Genomic DNA, 12,374 nt, shown 5'->3' with positions numbered 1-12,374 from the left:
CTCTCCACAGTCACGCACATTGACGTTAACAAGCCTCCGATCAAGAGCACACGGGCTACCAACGCGAAACAGAGGCCTCACAACATGATGACAAAAACCGAAACAAAGAATAGAAAGACGGAAATCTGCAGAGCTCTGTCCAACAACACTTCCTCCTCCAAAATGATGGATCCCTCTCTCGATCTTCTCTTCCTCCTTTTATAGCTCGAGGAGGGAGAGACTGTTACATCAGGCTGTTAAGATAGCCACATTTCAACCCCCGATTCTCTCCTTGATTTCCTCCCATCAATCCCTTTTATTCCTCTACTTGTGTGGTCACAAAAGTACCTATCAAATCACTCCTACCTAGTATTCATCAACACTTAAACTAACACTATACTATTTACACATATTGGTACATCAAAACTGTTTCGTGTGCATCCGTGCACACCCCCATTCACACGCTCAACTTCACGACATCGTGTCACCAAATTCTGTTGAAATTATATACGCAGGTCCACGAGGGTTTTATGATGTAGTATTTCGTTCACCGGAACATCGAAGTGCATTGTTGGCTAAAGTTCCTATGTTTTTTGATAAATGATTGGTGCATGTAATGCAATGGCTATCATGCTTTGTTAAAACAAGAATGCCCTATTTGGGTAACAGTGAATTGTAAGCATGCTTTTTTATGGCCACTTTTACCAGAGTTCATGAGTCAAATGGGTAAAGTTTTGTTATCTACACATGCAAATGCTACAAATAAGTGCAGATTTTGTGTGTTATGGGATACAAGCCGTAAGAGGCCAGGATGGGTGCTTATGAACACACCTTGTATGAAAAGACTTAAATTGTTTTAAATTGAAGTGGGAGACATTTGCATGTCATTGTTTTGGATGTGGTGAATGGGGTCACTTTATGGTGGAATGCCATCGTTATTGTCCTTCAACTATAGAGGTTCCTAATGAAGGGAATGGTAAGGAAGGAGTTGGGAGAATTGTTGGTGTGTCAGATATTGTGGTTGTCATGGATGAAGGAACATCATCTAGAACAGGTTATACAGAGGTCTCGCTTCAAGGTTTGGGCCCTAAGAATAAGGGAACTCAATCTATGGATATGGAAAAACAAAGTTTAGTGGCTATAGATAAGGGGAAAAAACCGTTGGATAGAGCTAGTAGTGATGTTGTTGACAAAAATTGGCATCAGGTTAAGGGCAAGTCGAAGGGGAAATCAATGAATATGTAACGTAATAGTTTTCCCACTACTCGTGAGACTACTTGGCAAGGTAATTCAGGAACTAGGGAGGGTCCTATAGGTTGACCCAAAATCAGAGATGGAGATCGTTTTTCTATTTCTAACATATTGGGGATTGCGTCATAACTGGAACATGCGCAACGCTTTTGTATTCGATGGTAGACATGAAGTGAAAGCATATCTACGAAAGTTGAAGGGAGTACTAATGTGGCAATTTTCTTTATTGGAGCAAGTGGAAATTCTTTCCTCAGTGGAGTGTTCGTCTTGCCTATTGGCAATTCAACATGTTCCACTACCCATGTAGTGTAGTGTAGTGTAGCTAGTGGGTGACCATATTCTATTGTCACACCCATTGTAAGTAGTGTTTTTTACACACATTTATTAATATAATTGTGTGTTTTCACCAAAGAGAGAGAGAGAGAGAGAGTAACAAGTGGATTTTACATACTGATACTACAGTTAATATAATTGTGTGCGTTTACAGTTAAGTTAATATACACAAGTGTGGAAGATTGAGTGAGGGGTATATTGGGAATTTATGGAAAATATGGGGGGAGGCCCATTTTCGTAAATAACCCAAACACTGTGCGATGATCGGCTATGGCGAAAACCTGCTCCTTCCTCCTTCTTCTGCTCCTGATTCCTTGCCTCGCTCCATTTTTCCTGTTCTAGCAGCTCCAGAAGTCACAACCATCTCTCTTGGAGGAAGAAAAAGGTTAGTATCTCCTACCCTGTGTTTTCGTTTTATTCTTCCAAGTTAGTTTCTGTCTGGGGTATATATGTTTATATGATTTTGGTCCTCGTATCTTCCTGGCTCTAAATATTTGTATCTCCCAGAATGAAAATTCTTCGACTTGTTTTGCTTCATTCCCTTCTATTTCCCCTCTCTGGTTTGTTTTTCTGTTCCTCTCTTAAGTTTTTCTGTGTAACATGACGTTAATGTGTGTAAACTATACACATTTTAAAATAAATTACTTTCTTTGATGGGAGGAAGAAATGTAGCCGGGAATGCCTATTATTTGATGCGGTACATTGTCTTAAGCTGTATTCACAAGAAGTGAACAAGTGCATGTAGCATTAATTCATTGCCTTCTAAACTAAACCTAAGAGAGATAGCTCAAGTGGATAAAATGTTGAATGTCAGAAACATCGTTAAAAGCTATCACCTTGCTTAAACAACCAGTGCTTCAACTGTTTTCTTGCCTTTGTGAACTGTGTCTTATTGGATCATTAATTTTAATAGAATGTATTATAATCTTACAACTTCAATTAAGGGTTATGTCCTATTAAATTTATGAAATCTATTAAAACATTGTCTCACCTGCATCTTTCCTAAATCTATAGCACTCGAGAAAGTATAATTAGACAAAATATATTTTGTTTCTTCCATAATTTTACAAATTCGTAGCAAGAAGGTTTTATTGGCATCAAATAAATTTTAGAAAGTTCTGAAATACTTTTAGATAAAGCTTTTGAGTACTTCCAACTAGTAAATGTAACCACTAGTCTCTATTTTTTCCACTTAACATTTTCACTTTGATATATTTGCATCAAGTTCTTCTTAAATTAAAAATGTTGTATACTCTTAGTATATTGGAAGCTGCAGTATGAAAGTCTTGATTGTTGGTTATATTGTGGGTTCAATATTGGAACCTTAAAACACATGGGATATTTAAAGCACATTAAACACAATAGTATACCTAGGTCACTTTTATGATTTTAGTGTATAAATCATGTGGTTCTTTTCATTCTTTTACTCCATGTGCAATTGACTTCTAGATCTTGAAATATTAACAAAGCGAAACCATGCCCTAAATTGATCTCCACCACATGAAACTCATAGACTTAAAAGGTTCAACCCCAACATTTTGATTTGTTCTCAAAGACGAGACAACACTTGAGATGTAATCTCTTGTTTGGTCTTATAGGCCATTTTGGCCTCTTAAAAGACGTTAATATATCTTTCTTTCTTTCTCTATATAGAACTGAACCCTAAACTGATCTCCACAACATGAAAATCATAAGTTGCTAATGAGCTTGTGTGGCTGTATTGTTTTCTATCAACAACTTCTCCCTATGTCTCATGAATTCTAGCAAGAAAAGCCCCAAACACTGTTGGTCCTCATATTCCATTACCTTGTGCAGTGGGTCGAAGCCGTGCTTAAAGAGGCAATGGTATCTCCCGCTTATTTCATAAAAAACAGCATAATGACAACCATAGTGTTCTTCAGATTCCATTCCCTAATGACACATTGGCAAAATCTTTCTTCTAGAGATACTCGTCCATATCTGCCTACCTCAATCTCTAACTGATGCGAAGAAGTTTGTAATTGGCCTATCACAATGTGCAATGCATAGGATAGTTGTATGTCCATATACACAGATCAAATGATGAATCCATCCTCTGATGTGTGTAAAAATTGTGTCTTACAATGGACCATTTTCCTTCCCAGAGATGTCGTGGGGATGATCTATGTAATTTTGTTTTCCAACTTGATAAAGTTAATTTGGATCACTCTATTGCTATTTTGAGATAGATAGATAGATTTTATTATCGTCTTCAAAGGTTAAATACGACCTATGAGACCAAAAATATTACATTTTCATGTAATACATGTGAAAGTGAGTTGCAAGTCTCGATAGTCAAGAACGTTGCTAATAAATGTTGTAATCAAGAGTGCACATTGTGAGTATGAGGGAAATTCGTGCAAGAATTAGGTTTGGTCAAAGATGTGTGGCCGAAGAATTAGGTTTGGTCAAAGCCGCAGGAAGTTGATGTGGCCGAACTACTTGTGCCATAGATCAATGTTCGACTCGACCTTTTGCCCATTGGCGAACATGGTAGTGCCGACATTGTTCGTGTCGAGGATGAACATCCTCCCGTCTCGGCGGCCTTGCGTGATAATTCGGCCTTCTTCTTCGATGAAGCACCCGAGATGAGTGAATCGAACCTACATCCCTTGATCAAAGATCTGTCCGATCGACACCAGGTTCTTGGTGATCGTCGGGACGTGTAGGACGTTCCTCATTATTCCTCTCTGGCCGACATGGCTCAGAGGGACATCTCCGATATGTTCGATGGGGTGAGGGGTGTCGTTGCCAATTTTGACGACTCTCGGCTGTTCCGGCTTCTCCAACATCAAGAACCACTCCTTGTGGTTCGTCATATGGTTCAATGCTCCGAAATCCACATACCACACCTCGTTCGGCTTCAAGGTGCTCGCCACCATCGAATTGGCCTTGTGCTTCATTTCAAAGGTGGGGTCTATTCCAGCTTGCCCTAAGCGTTCGGCGTAGTGCGATCTTTGACACCGATGGCCTATCTACATCTCCCCGGATTGATCCAGCTCGGTCCGAATCGGCACGCTTCTTCTAGCACTCGCTCTCTGTGTGGCCCTTCTGGCCACAATACCAACAGTCTGTCGCGGTCTTTCCTTGCCAGTTTTTGGCGCCGTCTTGACTCCCCCTTCTTGTGGAGGGTCCAGAATTGCTGTCGACATTTCTATTATGCCTTTGGTTCTACTCTTGTCGGCTGCCTCAATTGCGTGCCGACCCGCCTTGTTCTCCACGACCACGGGACCTATCCACCTCTGTGTACAGCATCTTGATGTCGGCGTGCGTGCTCATCCACGCATCCTCAACGAGCAACATCGATTGTAGCTCGAAGAACAACGGCGTGTTCTCTCTCGTGCAAACTGCCATTCAGAATGATTCGAATCTAGACGCCAGCCCTCTGAGGCAGAACTACACCATTTCATCCTCCTCGACGGTCACGTTTATGGAGGTGAGCGAGTTGCAGATCTCCTTGATCTGGGTAGTGTAATCAGCCACAGACAAGTCTTTCTGTCGAACATTGCTAAGATCCTACCTAAGTTGCAGCTTCTTGGCCGTTGTGCTGGCAACGAAAATCCGTTTGAAATTCGCACATGCACCTTTCGACGTCTTGGCATCCCGGATGTAGTTGAGTAGTTGATCACGGGCACTGGACGCAAAACAATACATTACTCTGCCTACCGCTTCCTCCTAGGCCGGAAAGTCCCTATGTGTCGCATCCAGTGTTGCATCATTTGCTCCTTCGACGTAACTCTAGTACCTGTGCCGAAGCAGGTACTAGTGCATCTTGTACGACCAAGATGCGTAGTTGCTCCTATCGAGTTTTTCTGTTGGATGTGAGCTTCCCATGCCTTTTTCCATGTTTCTGTCTTTTCTTCTCTAGAAGACTAGAGTTTGTCTCTATGCTTGTTTGCGTGTCGGCTGTAGAGGATTCTTCTAACCCTCGCACTCTGATACCATGTAAAATGATACGTGTGCGGAAGCGTTACGTGCGAACACAACAGGCTCAGCTGGACAACAGAGAACAAACAGTTAGGAAAACACACAGTAGGGGAGAGAGAGAAAGAAAGATATATTAACGTCTTCTAAGGCCAAAATTGGCCCATGAGACAAATGGTTTACAAAAAAATGGGATATTTACCCATTCATCGAAAGTAAAAATAAAAATAAGATAAAAATAGAGTTTAAGGTAAATAGTTCTAAGAAAATAACAAAACTGTTCTATATAAAAAAACATGTTCTATAATGAAAATGATGTTAAACTAGGCCTAATTTCATTGCCCATATGCACACAACATATAACCTTCTCATCTATTCGGGAAATGGTAAGCATATATTCTCTTGGAACCTTGAGTTCTTCCATTCGCCTTCAAAGATGCTCACTAAGTACTATATCAAAAGTTTTCTTGAAGTTCATGAAGCAAAATTATGAACCCTCACCTCTTAAGTGTCATTCTTCTTTTAATACTTGAAGGGTGACAAGGTGATTAATGATGTTATTGTGTTTTTGAAAGCTAGCTTTTCTGTTAGCTCTTGTACCATTGTTTTCAGCCCATGCATGTACATTTGACTCCATTGTACATCCAAATAGTTTTACCTTTCGCGAACCAACCATGATGGTTCGTTTACATTATTTACATCTCCACCTTTATGCAAAGGTTTGATCCAATTTGTAGTTCATTTGTAGGCCTACCATGTTGCAATGCATGATTAAACATATCACTTATCCATGCATGTGCTTCCTTTCCCATCCATTTCAGCCTTTATACATTGAAGATTGCTTGCCTTTCGAGAGACTACTCCCTTTTTCTATAAATGCCTATAACCCCTCAAATTGGGGCCAAAGATGTAGTAGAAGTATGTCTAGAAAGCTCTTGAAGGGTCAAAATATACTAAAATAGGAGAATGTTTGGGGCTTTTATCCCAAACATTTCGTAAACTCTATGCATATATCTTCAATAATAAAGAAGGGAGACATATGTCAAGGAGAACCATATCATATCATCTTTTTGGCAATTGATAGCTCATATTAATTCGTACAATGCATAGATAAGTCCATAGTTAAGTCACTATAACTCTCAAACACACTTTCCATTTAGATTTCCCCAAAATTTAGCACAGGCATGTGCTTTTCCTTGTGTTTGGAGAAATTGTTGAGAGAGAGAGAGAGAGAGCGAGAGAGAAAGAGAGAGAGAGAATATATGTATATATATAGTTAGTTGGACAGGGTAAGGTTTGCAGAATCCATGTCAAGCACAATCAATACGACAGCAGCATCTCAATCCACATCTCTGCAGCGTCTGTGCCATGCTGAGAAGGCAAGTTTTCTTATGCTTTCGCCATAGTAAGAATGTCACATCTTCTTCTTCTTTCTCATTTCATTCTGTTTCTTCTATTATCTTATTTCCATGCTCTGTCATTTCAGAAGATCGTGCTTGCGTTGGAGCTGGCTGGAAGGCTGATGGATGAGCTGGCAAGTGGAGCTGGTCCACGATCAGATCTTGTAGTCACACAGTGCCAGGAGTTCATGCAGTCTGTCAAGGTACCGTCATTTCCGCTGTTTTTCAAACCAATCAATTCCCATTTGTTCTTCTGTATGCATATTAAACAAACAGCCAGTCTCCCTTTTTTCTGGTTCGATGTGCTCCAAATGAGCATCACAAGAGTTATGTAGGCTGAAAATTGGTTTGACAATATTCACAATTGAGTTTTGTGAGCACCATGTCTTTAGAGGAGCTGCCTTTATATCTTACCTTGGAAGATTTACCTTGCTGTAAAATCCTCACTATTGTGGTAGGGACAACAATGGTTTTGTGTATTGTCAGTTTATGATGGTCACTTTCAATAGCAGACCATACACGGAGGGTTATAGCAATAGGCACACTTGGCAGCTGTAGCTGGGCATGATTCCACATGGACTAGATATAATGACCTTGTGCTAGAATCACTGGTCTGCATATATATTTTCTTTCATGGTGAGCAGGCCTTTCGTTGAGACATATGATAGGTGTTCATTCAACATTCAAAGACGTGTTCCCATGCATTGTATTTATGCTCACTGTTGCCTTGTGGAAAGGCTGAGAACCATCATCAAGATATTATCTTTACTACAATCTCAAGAATTGCATTATGGAATATTTGTAAGAACCTATGCTCCCAGCTACTTGGCAGTAAGATACAATCTACATTAGATACCTTAGCCACCATATGGAATAAATTGATTGAGACCCTAGGAAGTCAGTGGATGCCTCCATGAGCTCTTGAATGGTTGCAGACAAAAGGAGGCAGGCCTTCTTCACAGAACTGGATCATTCTCATCTTTTCTTTGATTTTGTTGTTGCCAACTTTGTATGATAGTTAGTATACACCCTCTTGTTGGTTTGTAGGTTTCATTAATTTGTCTTGGTACTATCCTCAGAATTTGGCAAATGATACAATTGGAGTATTAGACATGCATGCTTATTTGATCATCTACATAGGCACTTGAGGTAGGGATTATAAATAAACGTTTTTATTTTCAACTTTACATCATGGAAAAATATAAAATGACAATACTTGATGTAATGCAAGCATGCACTGGTCCTTAATAGAATTTCCATCAGCATTTTCATTGATCTAGAATTAGGGTTCAGAAGGATAGTTTTATAAATGTTTACTAAGGAGGACAGTAGGTAAGAAAGTTTCCCAGAAATACTAAATAATGCATCGTTTATGCCCGGATTTTGTATATTTATAGCTTTTACATCAATGAGTTAAAACTTGAATACTGGTTTTGGATCTTGGTCTTCTCTATAGTTTTGGATCTTGGTCTTCTCTATAGATATATGATCCATCTTGATAGGGGCCGAGCTGAAGACATATGATGTACCCTTTACATTTCTAATATGCTTACATGCACAATCATATACGCACCTTTAAGACATAGTGTATATATCATAAGTAGATATTTCTCTTATTGCCAATCTTGTTCATGGTTAAGTCTATCAAGTTACCTTTACTTATATAAAACAGAATTATGTCTGCATATTTGTCATTATAAATACATTCATCACTGACTTACACATTCCACTACTCTGTCTGATATGTTATTCATAATTCATAGAGAGGTAATGCATTACATTGTGTGTTATGCACATTATGGTTTTGTTAATTAACACAGTTTTTATTATTCACATAATCAATTAGTTCTGCTTCTCTCAGTATTTGGGTCTTATGGAGGTTTACATGTTCATTTCATACAATTTTTAACAATGTGAATTTAGTATGCAATAATAATATATCGGATTGCTTCCATAGGACATTCAGGTGACATTGAGGGAAGAGATTAAAGGAATGTGTGATTATCGTGCTTATGAGAACTGTGATTACATTGCACGAACATCGGCTGAGATAAGTACAAAGAAACTGGAGTGTGTGACTAATCAGATAGAATGCATGCTAAAAAGTCTTCAATGAACAATCTAACATCTCAACATCTGAAAAGTCCAAGGTAATTAGCTCATTATCAAGAAAGATAGTTGTGAATGTTTGTGGAATTCAAGTGATTTTTGGTATAGAAGTGAACGTGATATTGTTGATTAATTATTTATTATGTAAATGAGTCAAGTGGGCTAGATACCTTATCGATTCTGTTCTTTGTCCCAGTGCCATTAGATGTGATTGTTTTCCTCTGCAAATGATAGGATTTTCTGTTTTTCTTGTTTATTCCTGTATGAATATCCATGACTTTTCTCTATCTCCTCAATCATATAATGATTTTGATATATTCATTTCTATTCTCTAATGATAATCTTTTATAAATTTTTTACCTTTGCTTGTCTCTCTAACTAATTCTGAAGAAGTAATGCGAAGCTTTGATTCTCCTTATTTTAGTAAGAACATGTGTTGCATCATATCAGCATTGATTCACCTTATTTAAGTAAGAACCATGTGTTGTCCACTAATATGATGCAATGGTTTTAGCTATTAAGGATATCAATGATGAACTCAACGAAGCCCTAATATCGTGGTTTTGTGAGTTATTATGCTGTGTGGGCCTAGTGGCAACCACATTTACAGAGTTTTTATCATCCTTGGAGATCAATGATGGCCTACGGGACCAAAAGTGATATATTTTTGCATAGTACATGTGGAATGGAGTAGTGGCTATCAATGTTCAAGAATTTTATTCATCTTCGTTGCAGTCGAGAGCGCACGTTGTCATTGTGAGAGTAATGTTCGTTAAGCACTAAAATAGATTGAGACAGTGTAAAAAGCAAACTTGAATGTGATCGAAGGTAGCATATATCAATCAAAGTGTGATGCTCAGACTCCTAAACTTGTTCGAGGAAAAATATGCAATCAACTAGCCTCCTCACCAATGATTCAACACTTCGTCTCGCAGAAAAAGAGTGTAAGTCCTATAGAAGTATTGGTGTGAATGGTGAACAACGAGATAGTCTCTAGCATATGTATTGGTAAGTCTAGTTTCCTTGTTCAAAGATGATGGTTTTCTAAATTGGTTCAACAATTGTGGCATACCATATGAAACGTGAGTCCCCAAATCATTCCTAAGCTATATAACACAAAATTGTGCATAAAAGCCCGATTCATAGAGGAATTTGTCCTCAACAACCCCATAAAAGAACATGAAAAAGTAGGAGCACATATGCTTTTGTAGCTTGACTTGAAGAAACTACATGAAAAAGCGTTGTTGGATATTTTCAAGCTGTTTCTAGCTCCATAAATAAAACATTGGTGGTAGAGATGGAGATCATTTTCTTATTTTTGAGAGGTATTTCTTGAGAGAGAGAGAGAGAGAGAGAGATTAGGGATGGAAATTGTGTCCCATCCTATATTGGGGATTGCATCATAATTGGGAGTAAGATCACAATGCATTGGTATTTGATGGTAGGCATGGAGTTAAAGCATATCTACAAAAGTTGAAGGGATTATTGATGTAGAAACTTTGTTTATTGGACCAAGTCTAAGTTCTTTCCTCAATGGAGGGATTGTCTTGCCTATTGGCGATTTAGCACGTCCATTTACCTTGTAGTGGTGACACCACTCAATTGTGGTACCATTGTAGTGTTTTCCACACATTCCTTTTGGCTTTTCATTGTGTGTGTGTGTGTGTGTGTGAGAGAGAGAGAGAGAGAGAGAGACACACACACACACACACACACACACACACACACACAAATTAATGTATCTACTAGCAACAGAAATCAACTTCTAAGGATGTCTTTTTAACATCCGTAGATTGTTTGTGATCTATAGGATTGGACCCATTCACTAGATAGACTAATGATTAACCATGGAAATGGAAAGTGTTAATATTTACCTTCAATGGAGATACATTGCCATTTAAACATGAACCACACATTGACTTTATTTACTTTACCCTCCATGTAAATCTTTATCTCTAAGCAAAGTTAATTGGTCTTGGTGCATAATAAGCTTCAAATTTATCCATCTTGTATTTTTATTTCTTAATGTAGAAATCTACGAAGAGATTCTATATACATCAGTCTCCCTCTCCTTATGTGTACATGATTAAGGAAACCATATCTTGATCACCAACTATTTATTGAGATGGGCACCTCCACCATGTTCACATCCTTAAATGGATACGGATGGCATCATCTCATGGGCATCCTATAATTATAAGCCCATTATATATACGCTAAGAGTTTCCAAGAATTGGTTCCACTTTTCGACTTTTGAACTGGTCCAAGTATCCTCAAGGATAATACTACTACTAGCCTAACTTTCCAATTGGTTTTCTTATACTTAGTGTTTGCCTACCTTGCTACTTGAGTGAGCTTGTTAGCAATTGAATGCATATCCATTGAGTTTCCAAGAATTGGTTCCACTTTTCAACTTTTGAATTGATCCCGAGTATCCTCAAGGACTAATACTACTACTAGCCTAACTTTCCAATAGGTTTTCTTATACTTAGTGTTTGCCTACCTTGCTACTTGAGTGAGCTTGCTAGCAATTGAATACATATCCATTCAATTGTCAAGAATCAACATAGGTGGCGTATGTATGTGGCTAGGAGATTGTACTAACATCACTTGATTGTCTAGTTCCTCATGTGGCATATCAATATTGCAAGAGTTTGCAATCAATTGAGGAATGGCTGACATTGAGACAAATTGTGCATTGAACTATTGGTTGGAACTAGAATTCCTTATCCATTGACTAGGGCATGAGGGGTAATGGAAACATCAAACATGTTCAAGAAGTTGGTGGGAAAATGTTTGATGTTTCCAAGAGATGTCAAAGTACCTTCCTCACTTTTACTCATAGTTTACATTGAAAAACTACCATGGCTACTTTGACTAAAAAGAGTGATCATATTTCATTTTCCAAGTGATGTAAGAGTTACCTTGCTCATTTTGACTCATGGTTTAATTTGATTGCTCTATCTCATACTTTACCTTAAGAATTGCCTGGTTTACTTTGACTTATAGTTTACCTTAAGAATTATATTGTTTCCTTCACAACTATATTTTAGCTTAAGAATTACATTGTTTACTTGGACTATAATTTACTTTAAGATTTACCTTCCTTATTGTCTTCCTCCTAATTAGAGTTGGTAATGTTTTGGCTTTATAAAGATCAGAAACTAGAGATAAGCAACTCAAACAACCCAATTCCATCTTTATCATAAATGGAAGTATTTGTGCAACATTTTCAACTGAGACTATTCATTTGATCAAGGTTGGAATCATTAAGACATTGGATGATATGATGTACAACTAGTTTTCAATGTTAGTGATTCAATCATAAAAGCAACCTAAAAAGCTTGCGTTTTAGAATTT

General features: G+C 38.1%; 1 protein-coding gene across 1 annotated transcript; it reads left to right on the top strand.

Moving 5' to 3' along the window:
• The first annotated feature begins 1,841 nt into the window (after positions 1-1,841).
• On the top strand, positions 1,842-9,202 carry LOC147856970 (mediator of RNA polymerase II transcription subunit 11). The gene is made up of 4 exons (XM_087328960.1): positions 1,842-1,946; positions 6,793-6,884; positions 6,992-7,108; positions 8,863-9,202. Exons 2-4 carry the CDS (start codon positions 6,813-6,815, stop codon positions 9,019-9,021), a joined length of 348 nt encoding a protein of 115 aa, XP_087185086.1. The 5' UTR covers positions 1,842-1,946; positions 6,793-6,812; the 3' UTR covers positions 9,022-9,202.
• The last annotated feature ends 3,172 nt before the right edge of the window (positions 9,203-12,374 follow it).

Source organism: Azolla caroliniana, unplaced genomic scaffold (assembly GCF_043228905.1).
Source record: "Azolla caroliniana isolate FFs.n. ecotype wild unplaced genomic scaffold, voAzoCaro1.0.p SCAF_12, whole genome shotgun sequence".
NCBI lineage: Eukaryota > Viridiplantae > Streptophyta > Polypodiopsida > Salviniales > Salviniaceae > Azolla > Azolla caroliniana.
This window is presented reverse-complemented; position numbering and strand designations above follow the sequence as displayed.

Bases quoted from the DNA above. Each gene is read 5' to 3' on its own strand.
- LOC147856970 (XM_087328960.1), top strand. From the start codon at position 6,813: ATGTCAAGCACAATCAATACGACAGCAGCATCTCAATCCACATCTCTG. The intron at 6,885-6,991 runs GCAAGTTTTCTT...CTGTCATTTCAG, and splicing joins GTCTGTGCCATGCTGAGAAG to AAGATCGTGCTTGCGTTGGA. The intron at 7,109-8,862 runs GTACCGTCATTT...TTGCTTCCATAG, and splicing joins AGTTCATGCAGTCTGTCAAG to GACATTCAGGTGACATTGAG.